The sequence below is a fragment of the Myotis davidii genome, unplaced genomic scaffold (genome assembly GCF_000327345.1).
Source record: "Myotis davidii unplaced genomic scaffold, ASM32734v1 scaffold79, whole genome shotgun sequence".
Lineage (NCBI taxonomy): Eukaryota > Metazoa > Chordata > Mammalia > Chiroptera > Vespertilionidae > Myotis > Myotis davidii.
The window spans coordinates 7410734-7436561 of NW_006294339.1; the positions used below are offsets into that span (position 1 = coordinate 7410734).

At 37.0% G+C, this 25828-nt stretch overlaps 1 protein-coding gene across 1 annotated transcript in view; it reads left to right on the forward strand.

Moving 5' to 3' along the window:
- Positions 1 to 25828, forward strand: part of HOOK1 (hook microtubule-tethering protein 1) — a 59159-nt gene that overhangs the window by 23328 nt on the left and 10003 nt on the right. The window contains exons 7-19 of the mRNA XM_006768377.2: positions 182 to 244; positions 1729 to 1812; positions 6204 to 6370; positions 9346 to 9486; positions 10648 to 10849; positions 11389 to 11499; positions 15168 to 15255; positions 15339 to 15399; positions 17922 to 18062; positions 20234 to 20327; positions 22800 to 22834; positions 23387 to 23469; positions 24089 to 24189. Coding sequence (XP_006768440.2) covers positions 182 to 244; positions 1729 to 1812; positions 6204 to 6370; positions 9346 to 9486; positions 10648 to 10849; positions 11389 to 11499; positions 15168 to 15255; positions 15339 to 15399; positions 17922 to 18062; positions 20234 to 20327; positions 22800 to 22834; positions 23387 to 23469; positions 24089 to 24189 — 1371 coding nt within the window. The remainder of the gene's footprint in view (positions 1 to 181; positions 245 to 1728; positions 1813 to 6203; positions 6371 to 9345; positions 9487 to 10647; positions 10850 to 11388; positions 11500 to 15167; positions 15256 to 15338; positions 15400 to 17921; positions 18063 to 20233; positions 20328 to 22799; positions 22835 to 23386; positions 23470 to 24088; positions 24190 to 25828) is intronic.

Consider the following 25828-nt stretch of genomic DNA (forward strand, 5'->3'; position numbering starts at 1 on the left):
TGCCTTGAATATTGTGTTATTTAACTTAAACCTCTGTAAAATTTTTATTTGAATAATATTCTAAGGATTGTCAAATTAAGATAAGGAAAAATTATAAAGTGTTCCACTGTCCTTTCAAGTAAACATTTTTACTGTAGAAACATCAGTTTATTGTACTTAATTTACTATTTTAATTTCCTAGTTGATGAGTAAAGAAATATTGAACTCTCCTACAAATGATGCTGTTGGAGAATTAGAACAACAGGTGAGTATTTCAGTATGTGAGGAAGATGTTGAAAGCAATGATATAGTGCTTGCCAGTTACTGTCATAAAGCTTACAGAGAACATATACAAGATTATTTTCCTCCATGAGGTTTAGATAGTTTATGAGATCTCAATTGAATATTATCCATTCCTTCATGAATACAAGTAGTGCTGGTCTGCAGAGATTTTTATGATCATTTGAAGAGCTGAAAGGTATCGAATTTCCTTCTGACACTTAGAATGCATACTAGAGGCCTGGTGCACGAAATTTGTGCACTGGGGTTGGGGGTGGGGCATCCCTCAACCTGGCCTGTGCCCAGGATCGGGCCTAAGCCAGCAGTTGGACATCCTCTCACAGTCTGGGATTCCTCTCACAGTCTGGGACCACTCACTCCTTTCCACCCACCAGCTCGCTGTTCCTTAGTGCTACTGCGGTGGCGGGAAACACTCCTGCCTCCGCTGTGCTCGCCAGCGGTGAGCCCGGCTTCTGGCTGAGTGGCACTCCCCCTGTGGGAGCGTCTGCCCTCTGGTGGTCAGTGAGCATCATAGCAACTGGTTGGCCGATATTTCTGCCTTTTGGTCGATTTGCATATTAGGGTTTTATTATATAGGATGTGACCCATTTTATATAGTTAGGAAGTAGTAGACAGTTTAAACAATTCTGCTAAGTTCACATTTATCTACTAAGGCAGGGGTGGGCAAACTTTTTGACTCGAGGGCCACAATGGGTTCTTAAACTGGACTGGAGGGCTGGAACAAAAGCATGGATGGAGTGTTTGTGTGAACTAATATAAATTCAAAGTAAACATCATTACATAAAAGGGTACGATCTTTTTTGTTTTGTGTTGTTTTATTCATTTCAAATGGGCCGTAGTTTGCCCATGGCTGTACTAAGGTAATATAATTTTTGTCACAGTTGCTTTCCTTTCTCTTAATATTGAAGAAACAGCTCAAAGACTTTGTACTTGAGTCTCCTTCCCCTGGCTTTATTATATGCCTTTCTTAATGGGGGAAAATGCCCTTTCCGCCTGGATATAACCCAGTCTGGTTGTAAAGGAAAGGGTAAGAGGAGAGGCAAATGCATCAGGAACTTTTCTTGTTACATTTTTAGACATTTGTTTTCATGAATTCACCACTCATCTGAAGAAGTATTTCAAATTAAAATATTTTTTTCTAGAAAGATTTTAATTTAAGCTTGTGTTCTAATTTTTTTCTGTGATGAAATTAAGCAGTGCATCTGCTAATACTCTTGCTTAAATATTTCACAAGGATTTACATAAAATTTTATTTCTGTGGGACCTTAGCCTTAAATGTTAATGATATGTAAACATCACATAAAAACAAAATATTAAGACTTATTTGTTAATAGGTAAAATTTAAAAACCTTTTCCAATATCAGTGTATATATGTGTTGTGATGAAAGCATATTTTTCAGTTTGTATCAAAACATGATTTACTAACAATTAGGACATTTTATATTTCAGCTTAAAAGGGCTCTGGAAGAACTTCAGGAAGCACTCTCAGAAAAAGAAGAACTGAGGCAGAGATGCCAAGAACTGGATATGCAGGTGCGGAAAAGAAACCCGATCTAAGAAAGTTCCTGTTTTAAGTGTACCAGGGTTTAATTTTAATTAGGTATTTGGCAAAGTGTATTGGAGGTTGGGTTTCATTTCATAAAGGGCCCATTAAAAGACTGTATTAGCCGAAACCGGTTTGGCTCAGTGGATAGAGCGTCGGCCTGCGGACTGAAGGGTCCCAGGTTCGATTCCGGTCAAGGGCATGTACCTGGGTTGCGCGCGCTTCCCCGGTGGGGGATGTGCAGGAGGCAGCTGATCGATGTTTCTCTCTCATCGATGTTTCTGACTCTCTATCTCTATCTCTCTCCTTTCCTCTCTGTAAAAAAATCAATAAAATATATTTTTTAAAAAAAAGACTGCATTAAAGGTTTGAATATTCCAGTATGATTTTCATAATTATTTTCTCTATAATTGAAAATTGCTGGCTTAACTACTTCGAAAAGATCATTCTAATTATAGAATTTTAACTAATATTTAGATGTGTTAGTTTTATCTTTTGTAAAAAGGGGAAATTAAAGTATCTATTTCATAGTGTTTGTATATTAAGTGAGGTGATGGATAGAAATGCTTAGAAGTGCTTGACCCCCCAATAACTGAGTGCCAATTTTGTTTTGCTAGCATGTATGTGAATATGAACACATGCATATATAATTCTTGTGTTTATCTGTAATGCATGTTAGCAGAATAAACTTGATGTAAGAAATAATTATTAATGGTTAAAGAGAGAGATTTTCAAACCAGGCCATCTATATCCAGAATCTGACCATGTTATTAACTGGTTATATCCTCTCAGGCAAGTCACTTAATTTCTATACTTCATCTTAATTTCTATCACATCTGTCAAGAAATGATGTGATAATATATATCTCCCAGAGTGATTATGAGTATTGAGTGAGTTAATATACATAAAGCACTAAGAATAAGGTCTGGCACATAGCACTGTATATTTGCATACATACATTGTTACTGCTATTATGTGAAGATGCAAATGTAGAAGTTATGCAATAAGTCTTAAAACTATACAAAAGGTTAATTGTACTGTCATGATATCCTATATGTAAATTTAATTTTTGTGTATGTTTCTATTGTAAGGATCTTAAGGGCACAAATTCTTATTCTTTATTTATATATCAGTCACTTAGGATTATACATGACCGGTAATAGTCACTAAACTGCTTTTATGACAAAGAGGGATAATTGTTTCCTTCTATAGCTGCCTGGGGACAGTTTTCCAGACTTTTTTGTGTTTCTCATTAGGAGGACAATGTCTGTAACTTTCCTATAGTGTATTTAAGGTAAAATTAAGAATTTTAATTTCCTGTTATTAGCTCAATGTGTCAATATATAGTCTCATTCACATAAGTGGGTTAAGTTAATTACACCTTTTGAAAATAAAAATACCAGACTTGTACAGTATGTCAGAAGTCATGATAGGTCAAGTTTGTTGTTTTGTGTGTGTGTGTATGTGTGTGTTTAATCCTTATTCAAGGGTATGTTTTTATTGATTTTTAGAGAGAGGAAGGGGGGAGAGAGAGAAACCTTGATGTGAGAAATATCAATCAGTTACCTCCCATATGTGCCTGGACTGAGCAGGGATTGAACCTACAAACTAGTTATCTGACTGGGAATTGCACCTGAAACTTTTTGGTGTGTGGGATGATGCTCCAACCAGTTGAGCCACCTGGCCAGGGCAGCTCCAGTTTTTTGTTTTAATAAATCTCAATAAAATCATATGTAAACTTAGGGCTTTATAAAAAGTCACAGCCTTGCTATAAAATTTTAAAGACGTTTTAAAATGAAAACAAATAGAACAAGAGAGCAAATCATGCTTATTACATAAATTTTAACTAAAGTAGGAAAATGTCTGGTACTAATACTGATGTGATTTTAAAGTTACTTGTTTTTAGCCATCCAATGTAATAAAAGCCCAGCGACCATAACAGTATAAGAACCAGAATGACTGCTTGACCAATCACTTTGAGGTGTACTGACTACCTCTTGGTCCCACCCCTGGCCCACAAGCTCATATCACTGAATGGCGAACGGGGAACTAGAGTGGGTGGTGGAAGTGGGACTGGGGACTGGCAAACTGGCGGAAGATGGCTCTGATCTCAGGCTAGGCCTAGGGACCGTACTCGTGCACAATTTCATGGGCCAGGCCTCTAGTTTTAAATAAGAGAATAGTCTCAATGTACGTATAAATTTAATTTATATTGTTGTTATTGATTCATGAACTAAATAATGTATTTGTCCCTGAAGACTTGATGTGCAATTGATCATTTTCTGCTATGAAACTAAAATGATAACTTTGTGCATACATCTGTGTATTTTGGCTTACTAGGTAACAGCATCCTGCAAATAAATTTATAACTAAAAAGGGAACAAATTAATTTTTTAAAGTTAATTGATATATCACAGGTTAGAGCAGTGGTTCTCAATCTGTGGGTTGCGACCCCTTTGGCAGTCAAATGACCCTTTCACAGGGGTTGCCTAAGACCATCCTGCATATCAGCTATTTACATTATGATTCATAACAGTAGCAAAATTACAGTTATAAAGTAGCAACGAAAATAATTTTATGGTTGGGGTCACAACATGAGGAACTATATTTAAAGGGCCAGAATGTTGAGAACCACTGGTTTAGAGGCTTAGAAACATTTTCTTTATGGAACCAAGGCAAGCATAACATCTTGGAAATATTTTCATTATCTATACTAATAAAAGGGTAATATGCTAATTAGACTGGGATACCTTCTGGAAGACCTTCCAGACAAAGCCATAGTGGTGCGGCAGAGGCAGAGGTGGTTAGAGGTGATCAGGCCGGCAGGGGAGGGCAGTTGGGTGCGAGCAGGCCAGCGGGGAAGGCAGTTGGGGGCAATCAGGCTGGTGGGCAGGGCAGTTGGGGGCGAGCAGACTGGCGGGGGGGTGCAGGGGGGCAGTTGGGGGGGAGCAAGCCGGCGGGAGGGCAGTTAGGGACAGGTCAGCAGAGGGGGGTAGCTGGGGGCAATCAGTCCAGCAGGGGTGGGCAGTTAGGGGTGATCAGGCTGGCAGGCAGAGTGGTTAGGGGCGATCAGGCAGGCAGGTTAGCAGTTAGGAGCCAGCGGTCCCAGATTGTGAGAGGGATATCCCAGATTCGAGAGGGTGCAGGCTGGGCTGAGGGACATCTTCCTCCCCCAGTGCATGAATTTCATTCACTGGGCCACTAGTCCTATATTAAAAGTCTAATATGCTAAGTGTTTGGTTATCTGGTCGTCTGTTCAACCAATCAAAGTGTAATATGCTAATGACTAGAGGCCTGTTGCAGGAAGATTCCTGAAAGAATAGGGCTTCCTGAGGCTGGAGTGAAGCAGTGGAGAGGGGAGCCACCTCAATTCCTCCCGCCTCCACCACCTGGCTTCCTCCTGTCTCCTCTGCTTTGTTCCCTCCCATCTCTGCCTCCACACTCTCTCCCTTCTCCGCCTCTTCGCTCCATCCCATCTCTGCCGCCTCGATTCCTCCCATCTCTGCCGCCTCGCTCCCTTCCTTCTCCACCACCTCGCTCACTCCCTTCTCACCGCCTGGCTCCCTCCCTTCTCCACCACTTCGCTCCCTCCCATGTCCCCTGCCTCAGCTCCGTTCCCATCTCTGCTACCTCCGATCCGTTTCCTTCTTCGCCGCTTGGCTCCCTTCTACAGTGCTTGACTTCCTTCTACACTGTCTTCAGTCTTCCCTGGGTGCCTGTGTATGCAAATTAACTGCCATCTTTGTTGGGTTAATTTGCATACTCTTCTGATTGGCTGGTGGGCGTAGCGGAGGTGTGGTCAGTTAGCATCTTTGTCTTTTATTAGCGTAGATATGCTAAGGCTGGTCAACCACTCACTTTGCTGTGCACTGACCACCAGTGACAGACGCTCTGACTGATAGATTAGCGTGCTGCTGGGGTACAGCCAATAGGGACTGAGCGAGACGGGCCGGACATGCCCTGCAGCCCTCCCACAATCCCTCCCTGGCTGGCCAACCTCCTGCGTCCCTCCCCGGCCCTGTTCATGCACTGGTGGGGTCCCTCGGCCTGGTCTGAACCCTCTTGCAATCCGGGCCGAGGGAACCCCCTTCCCCAAGTTCACAAGTTTTGTGCACTGGGCCTCTAGAGTGTGTGTGTATGTGTGTGTGTGTGTGTGTGTGTGTGTGTACACGTGTATGTACTCTGTTTTCTGTATATTAATCTAATTAATCTGATTTCTTATGTTTGGAACCTCTTAGACCCAGAATTCTAGAGTTGGAAGGGTCCTAGGAATTATCTTGCTCAAGCAAATTTAATGGGTTTGGCAGAATTAGAACTTAAAACTCTGGACTTCAAGGTTTTTACTATTGATGCTTATATTTGTGTATTTGTCTTTTTGTAGGTGACTGCACTTCAAGATGAAAAGAATTCACTGGTTTCTGAGAATGCAATGATGAATGAAAAACTTGACCAGTTGGATGGATCTTTTGATGATCCAAATACAATGGTTGCAAAAAAGTTTTTTCATGCACAGTTACAACTAGAGCAATTACAGGAAGAAAACTTCAGGTAGCATTTTTAGTTGAAATCAGTCTATAGAGTTTTATTAAGCTGATAGCTAAAAAATTGTAAAAATTATAAAGCATGTTTAGGACACTGAGTAAGCTACTGAAATACCAACTGCTGACCTCACAGGGTTTATAATCCAGTAAGGCAAGTGGGATACATATATAAACCATTCAAAATAACATGTGATAAGCGCCAAATGAAGATCACAGGCAAGTTCACTGGGAGTTTAAAGGAGGGATTGCTGAAGCCTAGTGAGAATGGGTCATTTCTTATTTAGTACAGGGAACTTGATAATAACTGGGGAAATCAGTTTATATTGACCTCTTTTATTCTAGTCCAATGACTTCAGGGTTCATTCTAATCTCCATTTTGATATGGTAACTTCCTACTCCAACAGCCAGAAACCTGCCTTACATTTTCCTCAGTATATTTATTCAACCCCAAAATACACAGAAAATAATTTAAGTATTGCTAATGCAGGCTAATAATAGACTTTGGTATGTTTACAGTTCTTTTTATAAGATAACATTTACATATTGTGAAATGAGAAATACTAAGCACAATTTGACATGTTTTAACAAATGCCTACATTTGTGTAACTCAGACTTTTATCATCAGGTAAATTATTTCTGTCACTGCGGAGAGTTTCCTTATGCTTCTTCCCAGTCAGTCCTACCTTCCAGAGCTATTTACTTTTTCTTCTGATTATTTTTCACCATGGATTTCTTTTCTCTCATCTAGAATTCTCCATACATTGAATCATGCAGTGTGAACTCTTTGGTGACTGATTTCTTTTGTTTATTAGCATGTTTGTGAGATTCATGTTGAATGTATCAATAATTTATTTTCTTGCTGAGTATTATTCTATTACTAGAGGCCCAGTGCACAAAAATTTGTGCACTTGGGGGGTAGGCCCTCAGCCCGGCCTGTGCCCTCTTGCAGTCTGGGGCCCCTTGGGGGATGACCACCTGCTGGCTTAGGCCCACTCCCTGGGGATTGGGCCTAAGCTGGCAGTCAGAAATCCCTCTGGCAGCCCAGGAGCCCTCGGAGGATGTCCACTCGCTAGTGGGGAGCAGGCCTAAGCTGCAGTTGGACATTCTTAGTGCTGCTGAGGAGGCGGGAGAGGCTCCCACCACCACCGCTGTACTGGCAGCTGTCAGCCTGTCTTGTTGCTGAGCAGAACTCCGTCTGTGGGAGTGCACTGACCACCAGGGGGGTGTCCAGCCTGGGTTAGGGGCTGATGGCTGTTTGCAGGCTGGCCACAACCCCCAGCCACCCAAGCTCCCAGTGGAGGCTGGCTGGAAGTAGATATCTGGGATTTTTTTGTCTTCTATAATTGAAACTTTGTTGCCATGAGCTGAAGCCACAGCCGGCTCAGGTAGGCGGCAGGCAGGAAGCTTGGCTTCCTCCATCGCCTGGGCTCCAGCTCTGTGGCTGCCATCCACCATCTTGGTTGGGTTAATTTGCATATAGTCTCTCTGATTGGCTGGTGGGTGTGGCTTAGGGCATAGCAAAGGTACGGTCAATTAGCATCTTTGTCTTAGTGTAGATATGGAATTATTCCGCATTATATCACACTTCGTTTATCCATTTTCTTTTATTTTTTATATTTTTATTGATTTCAGAGAGGAAGGGAGAGAGAGAGGGAGAGGGAGATAGAAACATCAATGATGAGAGAGAATCAAGGATCGGCTGCCTCCTGCATCGGCTGCTCCCAGTACACTGCAACTCGGGCATATATGCCTTGACCAAGAATTGAACCGTGATCTCCTGGTTTATAGGTCGACACTCAACCACTGAGCCATGCTGGCTGGGCCTAGGTTTCTTATTGTGACTGGTTTTTAATTTAATTTCTTTGTCATTAGAGAACATATTCCATGAGATTTCAACCTTCTGGTATTTCTGATCCTTTTTTATTGCTCATCATATGTTTTAGTGTGGTCAGTATTCCATGTGTACTTGCAAATAATGTGTGTTCTGTAGTTTTTGACATACGTTTTATAAATGTCAGTTAAATCAAGCTAGTTAATAGTGTTATCCAGATCTCTTATATATTTTTACTGATATTTTTCTTTAGTTCTATCATTTATTAGGAGACTGGTGTTTAAAATTTTCAACAATGATTATGGATTTGTGGTTTTCTAATTTTGATTTTGTCAGTTTTGCTTCATGTACGTTAAAACTGTTTTTAGGTATATATACGTTTATATACCTTCTGCTAAATTAAGCCTTTTATAATTATGAAATATTTCTTTACCTTTGGTAATACCTTTTGTCTTAAAATTTATTGTTTCTAGTAACATAATCACCCCAGCTTTCTCTTACTGTTTGCATGATATTTTTTTTATCTTTTTAAATTTAATTGTGTCTTTATGTTTAATATGTCTCTTGTAATTAGGATTGATGCATTTAGTCCTTTTGCTTCCATGTAATTTTTGATATGGTTGTATTTAGGTCTGTTTGTCAACATGCCATTTTTATTTTTCATATCTATTCTTTTGTTTTTTCTTCCTTTGCTGCATTTTTTGGGATTGATCGACTAATTTTTTAATATTTGATTTTAATCACTGTATTGTCACTTCAGTTTTTGTTGTTGCAGTAGGGCTTGAGTATTAATCGTTAATTTATCCCAGTCTACAAAGAGTTAATATTTTGCTACTTTATATGCTATATTTTTGAATAATTTTAATATATATCTATGCATTCTCTTCACCTTTTGAAATTAAATTCCTGTTTGGACTAGAGATAACCAAACACAATGTTTCAGAAGTGAAAATGAAAATTCAGAACATTATTTACTTCTCAAGTCTATTTGAAAAGCAAGTACTCCAAAGTATCTTATTTCTTTAGTCTTTCTTCTTTGAATGTGGGATTTAAAATAATATAGAAGTAAGTCTTATTAACCTCAAGTCTCAGTGAGAAAGTAAATGATGGAAATTGAATTATTAATATCTAATTTGTTTTCTTTATGCAAGGCTTGAAGCTGCAAAAGATGATTACCGTGTTCACTGTGAAGAACTTGAAAAGCAATTAATTGAATTTCAGCATAGGAATGATGAATTGACTAGTCTTGCTGAGGAAACAAGAGCCCTGAAAGATGAAATTGATGTTCTTAGGTATGGCATGCCTAAGTAGGATTGTCACTTCTAAGTCCTTACTTACTCATTTCAGTATTCCATATTTTAATCAGTGATTCTCAGTTACCCCTACATGGAGTATTAATCAATTTTTATCCAAACTCCTACTCTTCTTTAAGGCTTATTGGTGATAATTGCAACTTAAAAATAATACTCAATTCTTCTTAGGACTATTTTATATTAGAACTGATAAGCCTAAACAAAATGATAACTTTTTTTCTTAAAAGTTCCTTAATAGTTTGTTTTTCTTAAAAGCTGAGTTACTTTCAGGTACATTTATCTTGACCTCTATCTACTCATTAGTTTATCCTGTCGAATTTTTATGTAAGGAAATGCACACTGTCACAATCCACATTTTGGTATTTGCTAAAATAAATAGATAAATACAGATAAGAATACTAACATTTATTTCAGGATCACCCCCGGGTTCTCTTAATTGTATTTGAAAATATAAAATTTATATTTACCTTTGGCCTATAAAATGTTGCCTAAATAAATAGACTATCCACGTGCTATTTATATTTTCTGTTACATTTTCTTAATTAGCCATTTTGATGCACAGTTTTTAATGTCTATTTGAAACAAAATCTGTATAACTAGTTATTTGAACCTGCACCTGAGGGTGAATTAATTTGGTTTGTTTGTTTATTTTTGTTCTGGCTCAATTGGTCAGGTAAGCACAAGTCTAAAGGGAAATGCTTTATGAGACAAAGTATAAGTTGAATTAACCTCCAATGCATATCAGTTACTTGAAATAAAACTATATTAAATGTTATTTATGCACAAAGCACAATTGGTCCATAATCTACAGAGTAGCTCAGAATTATTCAATTATATTTACAAACCCATTCTTTTTATACAGCATGCTAGTTCTTGAAACAGTTTTATTTAGTGTGTCAAATTTGAAGCCTTTTTAAAAAAAGCCTTTGTAACAAACAGGCTGAATTATAGACAGTGTTATGCCTGAGTCCAGTTCCAGAGTTCTCACAAAGTTTATTATTCTGTCTCTCTTTGTTTCTTTCCTTTTTTTTTTTTTTTTTGCCAATTGAGAGTTTATTTGAAAGACTAATTTTTCAGCCAGAAGAAAATGATGTGCATTGCTAGTTTTGACACAGTATTGTTTTGTCTTTATTATTATAGGGCTACCTCTGATAAAGCAAATAAGTTGGAGTCCACAGTTGAGATATATCGTCAGAAGCTACAAGATCTGAATGACCTTCGGAAGCAGGTGAAAACGTTGCAGGAAACAAACATGATGTATATGCACAATACAGTCAGTTTAGAAGAAGAATTAAAGAAGGCAAATGCAGCACGTACACAATTAGAAACATACAAGAGACAGGTAAGAAAATAATTTTTTTAATCATTAAAATATAAAGACCTCAACTTGGTTATTCCATTTGCACAGAAGTGAAGAAACATTGCCTATAGTAAACTATGAACTTATGATAAATTTCTTCTATGTATAATTTCAGTTCAGGGGTTGATCATTGAGTGTGAGTTATCTAGGTCTTCTACATTTTATTGGATCTGAGCATATATATATATATATTTTTGGATAGTTTATTTTTTTTAAGATTTTTGGTAACCAGTGATAAAAGCCTAGATAATGGGACTATAACCCAAAATATTCTGTTGTTATTTATCATCCACCCTATGGAAACAATAAAAGGCTGATTGTGTATTTTGTCTAACTTGTTACTTGGGTGTTTTAAAATTTATTTTAAATCTTCTTATCTACATGCTATTTCCACAAATGTTTAGACTTAGATTGTAGTCTTGCTATAATTTTATTTACAATCAGTTTTTCATTTATTGAGCTCTGAAATCAAATGATCATTATCATATATTCTTGTGTTTTACTTTTGTTTCTGACAAAAGGTTCAGGATCTACACAGTAAACTTTCCTCTGAATCCAAAAGGGCTGACACACTAGCATTTGAAATGAAGCGACTTGAAGAAAAACATGAAGCTTTACTTAAGGAAAAAGAGGTAAACGTCACTATAATTGATAAGTAAAATGTCTGTTTGCTTTTAGATTTTAATGTGATCCCGCTGTTCTAAGAATAGAAGTGATATCAACCAATTCTTCTGTCTTTCTTCAAATTGAAGTTGTTGGTGTAAAAGAAAGTCTTGTAAAAATTCTTCGTGCAGTTTTGATAGTTTCCTTCACAAGGGAAAATCAAGTGACAGAGCCAAGGTCATACGTCTTGGTTTAATGTTTTTCAACTCAGGACTATCAACTCCTTGAAAATGAGGACCATAGATGCAGTTTTTAGCAGCTTTATTAAGATACTAGAAGCCTGGTGCACGAAATTTGTACACTCGGGGGGTCCCTCAGCCCAGCCTGTGTCATTTGATAATCCGGGAGCCCTTGGTGGATGTCTGACTGACAGCTTAGGCCCTCTCCCCAGCTGTTGCAATCAGTAATCTGTCTCTATAGATTTGTCTAGTCCAGCTTTTCTCAACCTGTGGGTTGCGACCCCTTTGGGGGTCGAACGACCCTTTCACAGGGTCGCCTAAGACCATAGGAAAACACATGTATAATTACATATTGTTTTTGTGATGAATCGCTATGCTTTAATTATGTTCAATTTGTAACAATGAAATTGGGGGTCCCCACAACATAAGGAACTGTATTAAAGGGTCGCAGCATTAGGAAGGTTGAGAACCACTGGTCTAGTCTATCCAGAATATGTAATCATACACTTGGTGGTCTTGTGACTTGGTTCCATAGTTAGTATAATGCTTTCAAGGTTCATCCATGTGGTAGTATGTATCAGTGCTTCATTTTTACTGCTGAGTAATACTCCATTGTATGGATATACCACACTTTATTTATCTGTTCATCAGTTTATGGACTTTTGGGCCATTTCTACTTTTTCATTGTTAAACAGATAATGTGGCCATGAACATTTATATACAAGTTTTTTATTTGGGCGTATCATTTTTTGAGTATGGAATGGTATTGCTTGGTCATGTGATAACTAAGTTTAACTGTTTAAAGAACTAGACTGTTTTCTAAAGTGTATGAACCATTTTTTCCTCCCACCAGCAGTTTTTGAAGGTTCCAGTTTCTACACATCCTTACCAATACTTACTATTTTTAGTTTTAATTATCCTCCTAGGTATGAAGTGGTATGTCATCGTGGTTTTGATCTGTAGGTTCCTAATAACTAATGCTATTGTGCATCTTTTCATGTGCTTATTGGCCATTTGAATATCTCCCTTGGAGAAATGTCTCTTCAAATTTTTTGCTCATTTTGATGTACATTAATTGCTTTTTAATTATTGATTTTTAAACTTCTTTTTATATTCTAGATACATATCCTTCTCAGATATATGACTTAAAAATATTTTTCTGTTAGTCTGTGCATTATCTTCTCACTTTCTTTGATGTTACTGTTTACAGAATAATTTTTATTTGATGAAGTCACAATTATCTTTTTTTTCCTCTTGTTACATGTGCTTTTGTGGGTAGTGTTTCTGTGAAAGCATTGAGTAATTTGAGGATATAAACATTTACTCCTGTGTTTTCTTTTATATTTATATTTATTGGTTTTATATTTAGTCTGATCAATTTTTAGTTAATTTTTGGATATGGTGTAAGTGTCCTAGCACGATTTGTTGATAAGACTGTTCTTTCCTCCACTGTATTGTTTTGGTACCGATGTTAAAAATGAATTGGAGCCCTGACCGGTTTGGCTCAGTGGATAGAGCGTCATCCTGCGGACTCAAGGGTCCCAGGTTCAATTCTCGTCACGGGCATGTACCTTGGTTGCAGGCACATCCCCAGTGGGGGGTGTGCAGGAGTCAGCTGATCAATGTTCCTCTCATCGATGTTTCAAACTCTCTATCCCTCTCCCTTTCCCTTTCTCTCTATAAAAAAATCAATAAAATATATTTTTTAAAAAATGAATTGGCCATGAGACTGTAATGATGGATATGTTATACTAGTACATTTGTCAAAACTCATAAAAGTAAAGCAGCGTTAAACCTAATGTAAACTGTCATCATTAGTTAGTAGTAATAGTGTATCAATATTGGTTCATTTTTCTTACAAGTAACTATACTAATGCAAGATGCTAATGAGGGAAACTAGGCAGCATAGGAGTGGGAGAGGTGGGAGAAGAGGGAATGTACTATCTACTCAATTTTGGGGGACAAAATTAATAGCTATTGATTGATTATTAAAAGTAAAAATAATTTTAACCATAAATGTAAGAGTTTATTTCTGGACTTTCAGTTATTTGTCACTGATTATATGTCTAGCTTGATGCTAGTACCACTAAGTTTTAAAATTGGCAAGTATGAGCTCTCCAAGTTCTTTTTAAAGATGGAATTGTCTGAATCTGTAGATCAGTTTGGAAACATTGCCACCTTAATGGTATTAAGTTTCTCATCCTTAAATGTTGGATCACATTCTATTTATTTTGGTTTTTAGCTTCTTTCAACAATGTTTTATAGTTTTTATTATATAAGATTTGGACTTTTTAAATTTTTATTCTGAGTGTTTTGTTATTTTTGTTGCTATTATGAATGAAATTATTTTCTTTTTCATTTTTATTGCTAATATACAGAAATACAACTTATTATTGTACATTGATATTGCATTTTGCAATTTTGTGGAATTCACTTTGTATTTCTAATAGTTTTTACTGGGTTCTCTAGGATTTTCTAGATACAAGATTAGGACATCTACAAAGAGGAATAGTTTTGTTTTTTGCTTTGCAGTTTGAATGCCTTTTTCTTTTTCTTGTCAAATTGTCCTGACCAGAACCTTGAGTATTATGTTGAATAGACGTGTCAAGAGCGGCCATCATTCTTTTGGTTCTAATATTAGGAGAAAGCATTCATTCTTTCACCATTAAGCACATTTTAGCCATGATTTTTTATTTCTGTTGTTTTGTTTTGTAGATAGCATTTATGGAGTTGACTAGTCTTTATTCCTAGTTTGTTGCATATTCTTGCATTTTCTGGTTCATTGAGATATGTGATTTTTGTCTTTTATTGTATTAATGTGGTTACTTAGTAGTGTGGTTAGTAATTGCAATGATTTTTAGATATTAAGCCACAAATTCATACTTCCAGGATGCTACTTATCACTTTTTCAGTAGAGTTTCACTCCAGTGATAAAAAGAAATAACAATTCTCCAGCATCTTGTACACATAAAACTATATTTCATGTACTTGATAAACATTATCTTATTGGTTGCTCAAAACACCTTTGCAAGGGTTTGTATATGTCAGTATTCCTGTTTTGATGATGAGGATACTAAAACCAGAGAGTCACATCTCTTGCCCCAGATAATATAGCTAGGAAGGAGTGAAACTGGAATTCAAGCCACAGTCTATTTGCCTCCAAACTCCATGCTTTTTTTATTACTCTGCAGTTGTATATTTTTACTGTGTTGCATAATTACATTCATTTGGTTCAGAGACAAACTAATAGGGAGATCATAAGCTTTGGGTTATACAAAAACTATATAGTTATGTGATTTATACAAGAGAAAATTACCCCTCAGCACTAAAACTAAAACTAAAACATTGCCATTTTTAATTAAATAAGCAATAATTATCAAATTAAATTATTGTAAGTATAAAGTATACCACCTGTGGGCATAATTAAAAATTTTGTTTATATGAACAATTTTTTTTAGAGACTAATAGAACAGCGTGATACCCTGAAAGAAACGAATGAAGAGCTTCGGTGTTCACAAGTACAACAGGATCACCTAAACCAAACAGGTAAATTTTGTTGAATTTAGAAACGCGTTTTTTTTTTTAATGGTAGAAATACTGAATTATTCCTCTATTTTGTTGTTATTTAGATGCATCTGCTGCAAAAACTTATGAGAATCTTGCTGCTGAGATTATGCCAGTGGAATATAGGTAAATTTGTTTTTATTAATTGATAATCTATACTTAATATTAGAAATATGATGTCTTTTCGTTGTTAGTCCTCATCCAAGAATATTTTTCCCATTGGTTTTTAGAGAGGGAGGGAGGGATGGAGGGAAGAGAAGGAAGGGAAGGACGGAAGACAGATACAAACATCTATTGGTTGCCTCCTGCACGCAGTACCCCAACCAGGTACAGATTGAACCTGCAATGCAGGTATATGCCCTTGACTGAGAATTGAACCCTTGACCCTTTGGTGCTTGGGCCACCACTCTATCCATTGAGCAGTACCAACCAGCGCTGCTTAAGCTTTCTAAGTCAGCTTGTTATTGCTACTATACCAGTTTCAAATTTATCATAAGTAAAATTTCACAAACTAACTCACTTATTCTAGTTTTTATAGCATGACCTTTATTGTGTTGAACTTTTTTTCTTTATTCTTTCAAACTCTACGAAAAATCTTAATACATGGCATTCAAATCCAGGTGGTAAAAAGAAAAGGAGAGGAGCTGCCAATAATAGAAGGAGGATTAAGCAGAAGTTAAATTACAAATTTTAGAGGTTCCTCTTGACCCATCTTTTATCTTGGGATTTTAGTGCTATGTTTACTTAGACATTTGACTAATCTGGCATTTTTATGCTTGTCCTTTCTTTGATGACAGCTGTATTTGTTCAGTACTGCAAACTCTATTTAAATGGCTTTATTGAGATTCACCTATTTAAAAGTGTAGAATTTGGTGGGTTTCAAAATAGTCACACACTGTGCAACAATTATTGCTGTAAAATTTCAGAACATTTTTATTCCTCCAAAATATACCTTTATATAAATAGCAATTATTCCCCACTCCTGCCTCTTCTCTACGTCCATCCTCAGGCAACCAGTTATCTACTTTTGTCTCTCAATTTGCCTGTAATGGATATTTTATATACATGGAATCATACAATATGTGGCCTTTTGTGACTGGCTTCTTTCACTAAGCATAATGTTTACAATGTTGTTGATTTTTATTTCAGTTTTTGGTCATGCTAGACAGGAAACCATTTGTACTTTTTAGTCAATATCTAGTGATATTATTAATATTTTTTAAATGGCCATATGAGCCTATTTTTTAAGGTTATAGTGCTAGCATTCAGAAGACTAAAAATTGAGATTGATAGTGGTTGCTTTTGGGGAATGGGACTTAGGAGGGGAGCAGGTATGCCTGCATTATTTTCATTTTTAAATATATTTTTATTGTTGATAGTTACTTTTTTATTTAATACTAGAGGCCCGGTGCACAAAAATTTGTGCACTTGGAGTGCACTTTGAGCCCTGCCGGTGCCCTCTTGCAGCCTGGAACCCCTCGGGGATGTCAACCTGCTAGTTTAGGCCCACTCCCTGGGGGATCAGGCCTAAGCTGGCAGTCAGACATTCCTCTGGCAGCCCGGGAGCCCTAGGGGGATGTCCACTTGCCAGAGGGGAGCAGGTCTAAGCTGCAGTTGGACATCCTTAGTGCTGCTGAGGAGGCAGGAGAGGCTCCCGCCACCACCGCTGTGCTGACAGCCATCAGCCTAGCTTGTGGCTGAGCAGAGCTCCCGCTGTGGGAGCGCACTGACCACCAGGGGGTACCTCCTGCATTGAACATCTGCCCCCTGGTGGTCAGTGAGTGTCATAGTGACCAGTCTTTCCCAAATGTTCTGCTGTTACGATCAATTTGCATATTACCCTTTTATTATATAGGACTAGAGGCCTGGTGCATGAAATTCATGCATGGGTAGGGTCCCTAGGCCTGGCTGTTGATCAGAACCCATCGGGGATTTCCTTCCCTAGGCTGCCGGCTGCTGGCCAGGGCCTTCCTTTCCCAGACTGCCGGATGGGGCCTTCCTTCATTCCATGCTGCCCCCTGGTGGTCAGCACACGTCATAGCGAGTGGTCAAACTCCCGAGGGGACAATTTGCATATTAGCCTTTTATTATATAGGATAATTTCTATCATTTGTATTTAAAAACCATGTGTATGTAAGTCTTTAATAATTTTTTTCTCTAAAACAAAAATATCTAGAGATAGTCATATGACTGCAATTATCATAAAAGTGTATTTAAAAATTGTGTACCAACTGTGGTTTCTTAAATCTATTACTTTTCCTTTACGTGTTCTTTAAGAATATGCTCTATATTAGCTTTGGTAAATAGTTTCTAAATTGTAAAATTAAAATAATACAAAGTATTTCAGGAATTTGCATAGTCATTTAACAATATGTAGCATAATCTTACATCTTTACCTTTAAAATATTTACTAATTGTTTTTGAGACATAGTCTTAAAATGTACATAGTTTTTTCTTTAAAACCTTTCAGAAGCTTTGGTAAAATTTTAAAATGACAGCTATTGAGTTGCCAGGCATTTCCCTTTTTAGAAAGTTAAGAATGTAAAACTTCTTATAAAACAATTTTTAAACAATTAAAACAATTTGTGCACTTGGAGTGGGGGCCTCAGTGAAACAATTGAAAAACAAATTATACTTGTCAACATTAGGGAGGTGTTTATTCGACTGCAACATGAAAATAAGATGCTTCGCCTGCAGCAGGAAGGTACTGAGAACCAACGCATTGAAGAACTACAGGAGCAGCTAGAGCAGAAGCACCGCAAGATGAACGAACTGGAAACAGAGCAAAGGTGACATGCTCCTTCACTGTGAATAAGTCACGGTGATTTAATTACCAACCACAAAATTGTGGTTCACAGAAGTGGAAAATATCACTGTAGTTCACATAATTAGGATTTTTTTAAAATATATTTTTATTGATTTCAGAGAGGAAGGGAGAGAGAGAGATAGAAACATCAATGATGAGAGAGAATCATTGATCGGCTGCCTCCTGCATGCCCCCTACTGGGGATCAAGCCCACAGCCCAGGCATGTACCCTTGACCAGAATCGAACCCAGGACCCTTCAGTCTGTAGGCCGATGCTCTATCCACTGAGCCAAACTGGCTAGGGCTAATTAGGATTTTTAGAAGATAAATTTTTGTTGTTGTTTTTAGTCTCTCACTACCATTTACTTTTAGCAAACTCTGTTAACCAGGTTGCTTATCCTTGAATTTTGTTTGCATGTCTTCACAATTTAGAGAAAATATAACAGATGAATAGATGACAACCTGGCTTTCTACTGCAGTCTGGTGCAGAGATGGGCATAGATTGTGTTGTCAAATTTGAATCCCACTTCTTTTTAAACTTGTTAATTATTTGGTTCTGAGCAAGTTACTTAAATACACACTTGGTATCTTGGAGGTGATACCCATTTGCAAGTTATGAGGATTACAGAAATGGTTTACTTATATAATACCAATGAGAGGTGTTCAAATATTATATTATTAAAAAAAGCTAGAGGCCCGGTATACGAATTTGTGCATGGGTGGGGTCCGGCTGGCCCGCCCTGATGGGGGCCCGATCAGGGCCAGGCCAGCAGGAGGTTGGCCGTCGGCCCTGCCCCTGATCAGGGTTGTGGGGAGGCAATCAGGGCAAGGCCGGCCAGGAGTGGGCTGCGGGTAGTAGGCTGGCCGGCCCCACCCCTGATCGGGGTTGGGGGTGCCAGTCGGGAGAGGGGCCACAGGAGGTTTGGGGGGCCGATTGGGGCCCCCATTGGGCTGGTTGGCTGCCACAGTGCTCATCATAGTGCCAGTTGTTCTGCTGTTCCGGTCGCTTGGCTTTTATATATGTAGGTATGACATTTAATATAGTGGTTACTATATGCCAGGCACATTTCTAAGCACATTTTGGTATTAACTTAGTAAATCCTCATAATAACTTTATGAAGTAATAGGTATGATTACCACTGTTTTATGGGTAAGGAAGTGAACTACAAGGAGATTAAGCAGCTTGCCCAGAGTTACACAGCTGGTAATTGTGGATCCTACATTGACCCTCTGTCAATCTGATTCCTGAGTCTGTGCTTTTAACCACTATATTAATCTTCCCTTTATAAATAGTATATTTGGAGTGAAGGTTTTTAAATGTACTTGACCAACCTCCACTGGATTTTAGAAACCACAGGAATCTGAGACACTTTAACCTTGTCTCTCATACTTGTATGCACACATTACATCAGCTGTGGTAAAATGAAGAATGCATTTTGGCTTTCTGAAGAGACCATTAAATATTACTGACACAGTTTAATATCAATTGAAACTGGAGATACTAATTTTTAGCTTTTAGAGAATTAATATAGGAAGCTAGATGTATCAATAGATAATTATTATATTATGCGATAACTATGTGAAGAAAGTCAGACAGATACTCCTCTTTCTGGTAACTTCCAACTATGGTAACTCTAAAGCAGGTTTTCAAGAAATGAGATTATGGCAAGTAAAAAAATATACATTAGTTGGTAGTGCCAATCTCTTTAATTTAAATAACAAGTCATGAATAAATGATTGGAAAATAGTGACCTTCCTCTTTTAGTACACTGTGAAATCTGAAATAGGAAAAGGAAACCTAGTTTCCATTCATTAAAAATGCAACTGTAGGAAAAGCAAGCTAGTTTTCTAATTTTTATTCCGGTAAGTACAGTGTAGAAATGTTGTATTTTTACTACTGACACATAAAGTACCTTAAAATTTTAAATGTGGGTAAATATGCTTGCAGGATAAAAATGTCATCTTTTATTAAATATTTCCTTGAAAGTAGCCTCCTATATACTGTATATTATACCTCACCACAGAACATTGTTCAGCATCTGTTATTGCTAGTAAATACATAGTTTAAGTTGCATTGCATAAATGCACCTCTTTAGATCCTTAACTACTTTGACTTTCAATACAAATAAACCCATATGATTCATCTTAAAATAGGCTGAGCAAAGAGCGCATCCAAGAATTGCAGCAGCAGATTGAAGATCTCCAGAAGTCTTTACAGGAACAAGGCTCCAAGTCTGAAGGAGAAAGTGTAAGTACCTGAAAAATTATGGTGATTCTGCTCTTTGGCCTCTCTGTTAGGTCCTGATGCCCAAATTAACCTTGTATTTGAAAGTGCTAACCTTATCATTGATGACACCCTTAAATACCGTATATATTTGCATAACAGATGCAGTGATTTTGCCAATTTGGAACCTGTAAATTGATCATTTGTATTGGAAGGTGATTTCTAACTGTCCTACTTCAACAGCTAATACTATGTTCATAGCAATTCCTGACTGAGACCTGCTGCAGTTGAGGCTTTCCCAGTTCTGCTGGGAACCCAACAGGGCTGGCCTGAGACAAACTCTAGTGAGAGTAAGCATCAGCTAGAATTGAGGAAAACTTTTAATAAGAAAAAGAAGAATGAGAAAATGATTTCTACCAAAAGAACAGACCTCAAAAGGACAGAAACCTTAATGCATTCTTGAAGACATTGCCCCTTCCATTCTAGCTCATGACCTTGCCATTTCTAATGGATTTTGATAGCATATATTTGAGAGCAGAAATAAGAGAACTTAAAAAAAGAACTTAAAAAAGATCAAACAGCGTGGCTGGTGTGTCTCAGTGGTTGAGCATTTACCCATGAACCAGGAGGTCATGGTTAGATTTCTGGTCATGGCACATGCCTGGGTTGCAGTCTCCATCCGATTGGGGGGTGTGCAGGAGGCAGCTGATCAATGATTCTCTTTCATCATTGATATTTCTAACTTTCTCTCCCTCTCCTCTCCCTTCCTCTCTCTCAAATCATTTTTTTTAAAAAAGGATCAAACAGCCTAAATATACTTAGCAGTGTTCCTATAGTTGGATCTCTATGTATAGAGGGGAAAAAAGAAAGAAGTAATAATTGAGGGAGGGATGTATTTAACTAAACAGCAAGAAGATAGGGCTAATTGTGTGTTAGGTAGACATTGATTAGATGGAGTGTTAGGTGATTCTACCTGTGTTGTTGGGGGGCGGGCAGGAGGGAGAAAACTCAGAAGAATAAAGAGATGAAAAGGAAAATTGAAAGGGTTACATTTCCTTTCTGTCTTTTTTATGCTTTATATGATTTTTTCTTTTTTTCCTGGGGGCTTGGAAAATAGAAATCGTCTCATGCATGGCGGCATCTCATATGTGCATATATACGGTATTGTAACCTCTCTAATACAAATATATTTTAAGGCACATTAGGGAATAATTGAAAAATTGGATCTATTTGGGGGAGTACATATTGGATTAAGATTTTAAATTTCTTTATCTTTTAAAAAATAGTGTTAGTGTCCAAATTATATTTCAAGGATATTTTTTTCCATTGATTTTCAGAGAGAGTGGGAGGAAGGGAGGAAAATGAGTTGGGGATGGGGGGGAAGAGAGAGAAACATCATGTGAGAGAGACACGTTGATTAGTTGCCTCCTACATGCATCCTGACCTGGGCTGGGGAACAAACTATAAATCTAGGTACATGCCCTTGACTAGGAATCAGGCCTGTGGCCCTTTGGTCCACAGGCCGATGCTCTAACCTCTGAACCACACTGACCAGGGCTCAAATTATATATTTTTAAGCTCTACAGCTATTTAGTAGGTGATACAGAACTACTATTGCAATTTACATTTCTGTGTTTTTTTTAAAGAGGAAATTTTATGTTTTGAATTTGATTTTTTAACAAAATCTAATGACTTCATTTTTATATTAATATTAAAGTGTTTGCATTTATAATGATAAAGGTTTATTATAAAGATAAGTTAGTTATTTCAGTCCATTCTTCATTAAAGGCCTAAAATCTTAAACATTTTATTTTAAACTAGAGGCTTGGTGCACAAGATTCGTGCACTTAAAGGGGGTGGTCTCTCAGCCCTGTCTACACCCTCTCGCAGTCCAGGAGCCCTTGGGGGATGTCCAACTGATGGCTTAGCCCTGCTGCGGAGGTGGGAGAGGCTCCCACCACCGCCGCTGTGCTTGCTAGCCATGAGCCCAGCTTCTGGCTGAGTGGCGCTCCCCCTGTGGGAGTGCACTGACCACCAGGGGGCAGCTCCTGCATTGAGTGTCTGCTCCCTGGTGGTCAGTGTGTGTCATAGCAACCGGTCGTTCTGCCATTTGGTTAATTTGCATATTAGCCTTTTATTATATAGGATAAATGATTCTGTAGCCATTTCAGTGTTTGATACTCCTCCATATATCACGTTCAGCTTGCATTTTCTATTTTTCAAGTTCAAATTGTATTTGCATTATATTCAGAAATATGAAGCATTTTCTTTCTACTATTGTATTCTTATTTCATTTCCTATTCTTCTTTCCCTTTGAGGTGAAAAATACCTAAATTTTATGTTTTTAAAAGTTTATTATTAAAAATACAAATTTTTAGTATATTTATATTTTAAATAATATATCTCCTTCAAGAGGAGATAAAGTGATTCTGACGTCTGGAAAATTTATTGTTGCCACAATAGTTATCTTACAGCAACTGTTTTTAATTTTTATAGTCCAGCAACCTAAAGCAGAAGTTGGAAGCTCATATGTAAGTAAAATTGGTATTTCATTTCAAATATGTGAGGGGAAGGGTTTTAAAAGGATCTAAAGTTAATACCCTTTTCTGATTTTGTTTTATGAAAACAAATACCCTGATGCCAATTTAATGTTCACCACTGCCATTAAAAAGTGAAAAGAAAAATGTGCTAGAAGGCTCAACCTGCCTGCCAGTGATCCCAATGCTCTCATTTTTCATTTACTAATGCCATTGAAGAGTTTACAGAACTGGCAATATCGGCAGTAGATTATGTGGAAATGAGGGATGTTTATCCTATAAAATACTTCTTTTAACTTTCTTAGGAAGCAAAGGTTGTAGGGGGAATATTGCACATTTTTAGCACCCATCATGTGCCAACCAATTTACCTCTTCACAACAATCCCCATAATATTTGGCAGATATTATTCCCATTTCATAGGTGAGGAGAGTAAGGATCAGAAAGTGACGAGCCCACAGTCCACGAATGTTATGTGGCAGAAAACCAGTTTTCATTCTTAAATCTGTTTGGCTCCAAAGCTCCTTGCTCTTCTTTCTACTGCTTAGGGAAAAACTAACAGAGGTACATGAAGAATTACAGAAGAAACAAGAGCTCATTGAAGATCTTCAGCCAGATGTAAACCAGAATGGTAGGTATTTGTAAAAAGCTGGTTCTAAGGACTTGCCCTTTTTAGTTGACAAATTACAAGAATTATGTATAAGTTTTTGGACAAAGTATAGATACATTGCAAATAAGTGCTATTATAATTTTTAGTGATTTAAGTAATAAATGATCTAATGTTGATGCAAAAAAGTAAGTCTAATAAAATGAACTTATGATATATAGGAGTATCAAACATTTTGTAATATAGCATTGATACTATGAAAATATAAATAAATGAAAGGATTTAAAATCAGATTAAAATGAACTTCAAACATTGTATAAAAGAATGTTTTTCTCACGATGGCTGTGCTTAAATTGTACGGTATGTTTGCTCATTGAAACAATTAATTGAAAGAAGAGAAATAGCTAAATAAAGCAGATTATAGGTATTTTTAAGACAAAAATAATATGAAATGATCAGGGATGTATTGGTTGCAATTCAAAAGTTTTAGATAAAAATTCATTACAAACAATAAATAAAAGGTTTCTCTTTTAAGTTATTTTATGAGTCCCTAGAAAATAAATGTGATAAATGTATATTTTTGTGTGTGAGGATGGAATATTTTAAACAGGGAGTAATTGGTTGTTTTCATTTTCAACAATAGCACAAAAGATCAATGAACTTGAAGCTGCTCTTCAGAAGAAAGATGAAGATATGAAAGCAATGGAGGAACGATATAAAATGTATTTAGAGAAAGCAAGAAATGTGAGTCATCTGTCTTACAGAGCTCCCATCTCTGTGACGCAGGTGCTAAGTAGGCCTGTTCCACCTGATTGTACCCACTCTCTGTCTTCCCTAGGTCAGTACTCCCATTCTCTCTCACTCATCAGCCTCAGGTAAAACGACCACATGGCTTACAGAAACAGTTAAGCATGGACAGCAGTGACCTCTTTAGAGAAAATGACCACTATGATATACGGCATTGTTAGCTTTAAAATGAAGGCATGTTTGCCTTTTGTGAAAATTTAGCTTTTTAAATTTGTTTGAAAGTATTTTAGCATTTAGTCTAGCTTAGTCAGTTATATACTGTTCTAGTGTTCACCACACTAATTATTCTTTTTATTTATATTCTTTACTAAATATCTGTAAGTGATATTCTTATAAAATCTTTTATTTTCATGAATACCATATATTTTCCCAATTATAAGTGTTCTTTCACAAAATGTCAATGTATTGTTTTCAATTTACTGAATGAAAAAAAGAATTTTGTGATGAAGTTTTATAATATTGCTAATGTCTGCCCTTTTAATGTTTTATATAATATTCATTAAGGTGTAAATAGTATCTGCAGTAGCAGATAAACTGCAAGCTCTTCTTAAAGCTTAGCAAGATGGATGTTACATGAAATCTAGTCATCAGTGGGGGAAGCACTCTGCTCCATGCAGTCATTCAGTCTTAAAGTGAGAGAGGCACCACCTTCTTCAACATACAGTTCCCAAGTTCACTTGACATTCTCCAACTAGTGGATGAGGGAGTGAGCATAGCTTGTGTGGGAGGTAGGTCATGGGGTCAGACCTGGAAACCGTGTAAACCACTTTCACTCCCCTCAGTGGGCAGAGCTCAGGTACATAGCCACACTCAGCTTCTCAGGAGGTAGTCCATGCCACAGTTCAGTTTCTCTGTTTCAGAAGTGTAAGTGTCTTTAGTAAAAATATAAAGCATAGAAAGGTTCCCAGATACAACTGCTGTTAACCTTTGAAATACTACCTTAACACTGTATATTTTTCAATGGATATTTCTCTATGTTTCTTTACCATAATATACACATATATGATTTGTGTGTTTTTTAAACTTAAAAGAATTTCCTCATGGAATATAAATGTAATTGGATTTTTATTGAGTGTCTCTTATGCTAAGCCGTGGTCGTACAGCACTAAGCAAGACAGATATCACACTTACAGAACAGACTTGGCAAAAGTAAAAGAATGGTGACATAATATTCAGTTGTATAATATATCACAGTTATTTAGTTGTCATCCTATTGTTGAAAATAGCTTGTTTCCATTCTTTTTTCTTTTTTTGTTCCTAGAAATAAGGCTATAGGCAACATAGTTATTCAGAAAGCTTGTGACTTATTTTGGTTTATCATAACCTTGTTCCTAGGTTAATGGGTGAAATAGAATTATTGGGTCAAAGGTTAAGAACTTCTTAATAAGATGCTTTTTCTGTATTTCTAAATGATACTCTAAAAGGACTATAATTAATTGAACAGAGCAATGGCAAAATACCATATTCTTGCCATCATTGAATATTCACATTAAAAAAAATGATACTTGTTTGGTAAACATGATTTTTTTCCCCTCTTATACTATTTGGGGGAGAGTTTAAAATAGTAACATATGTC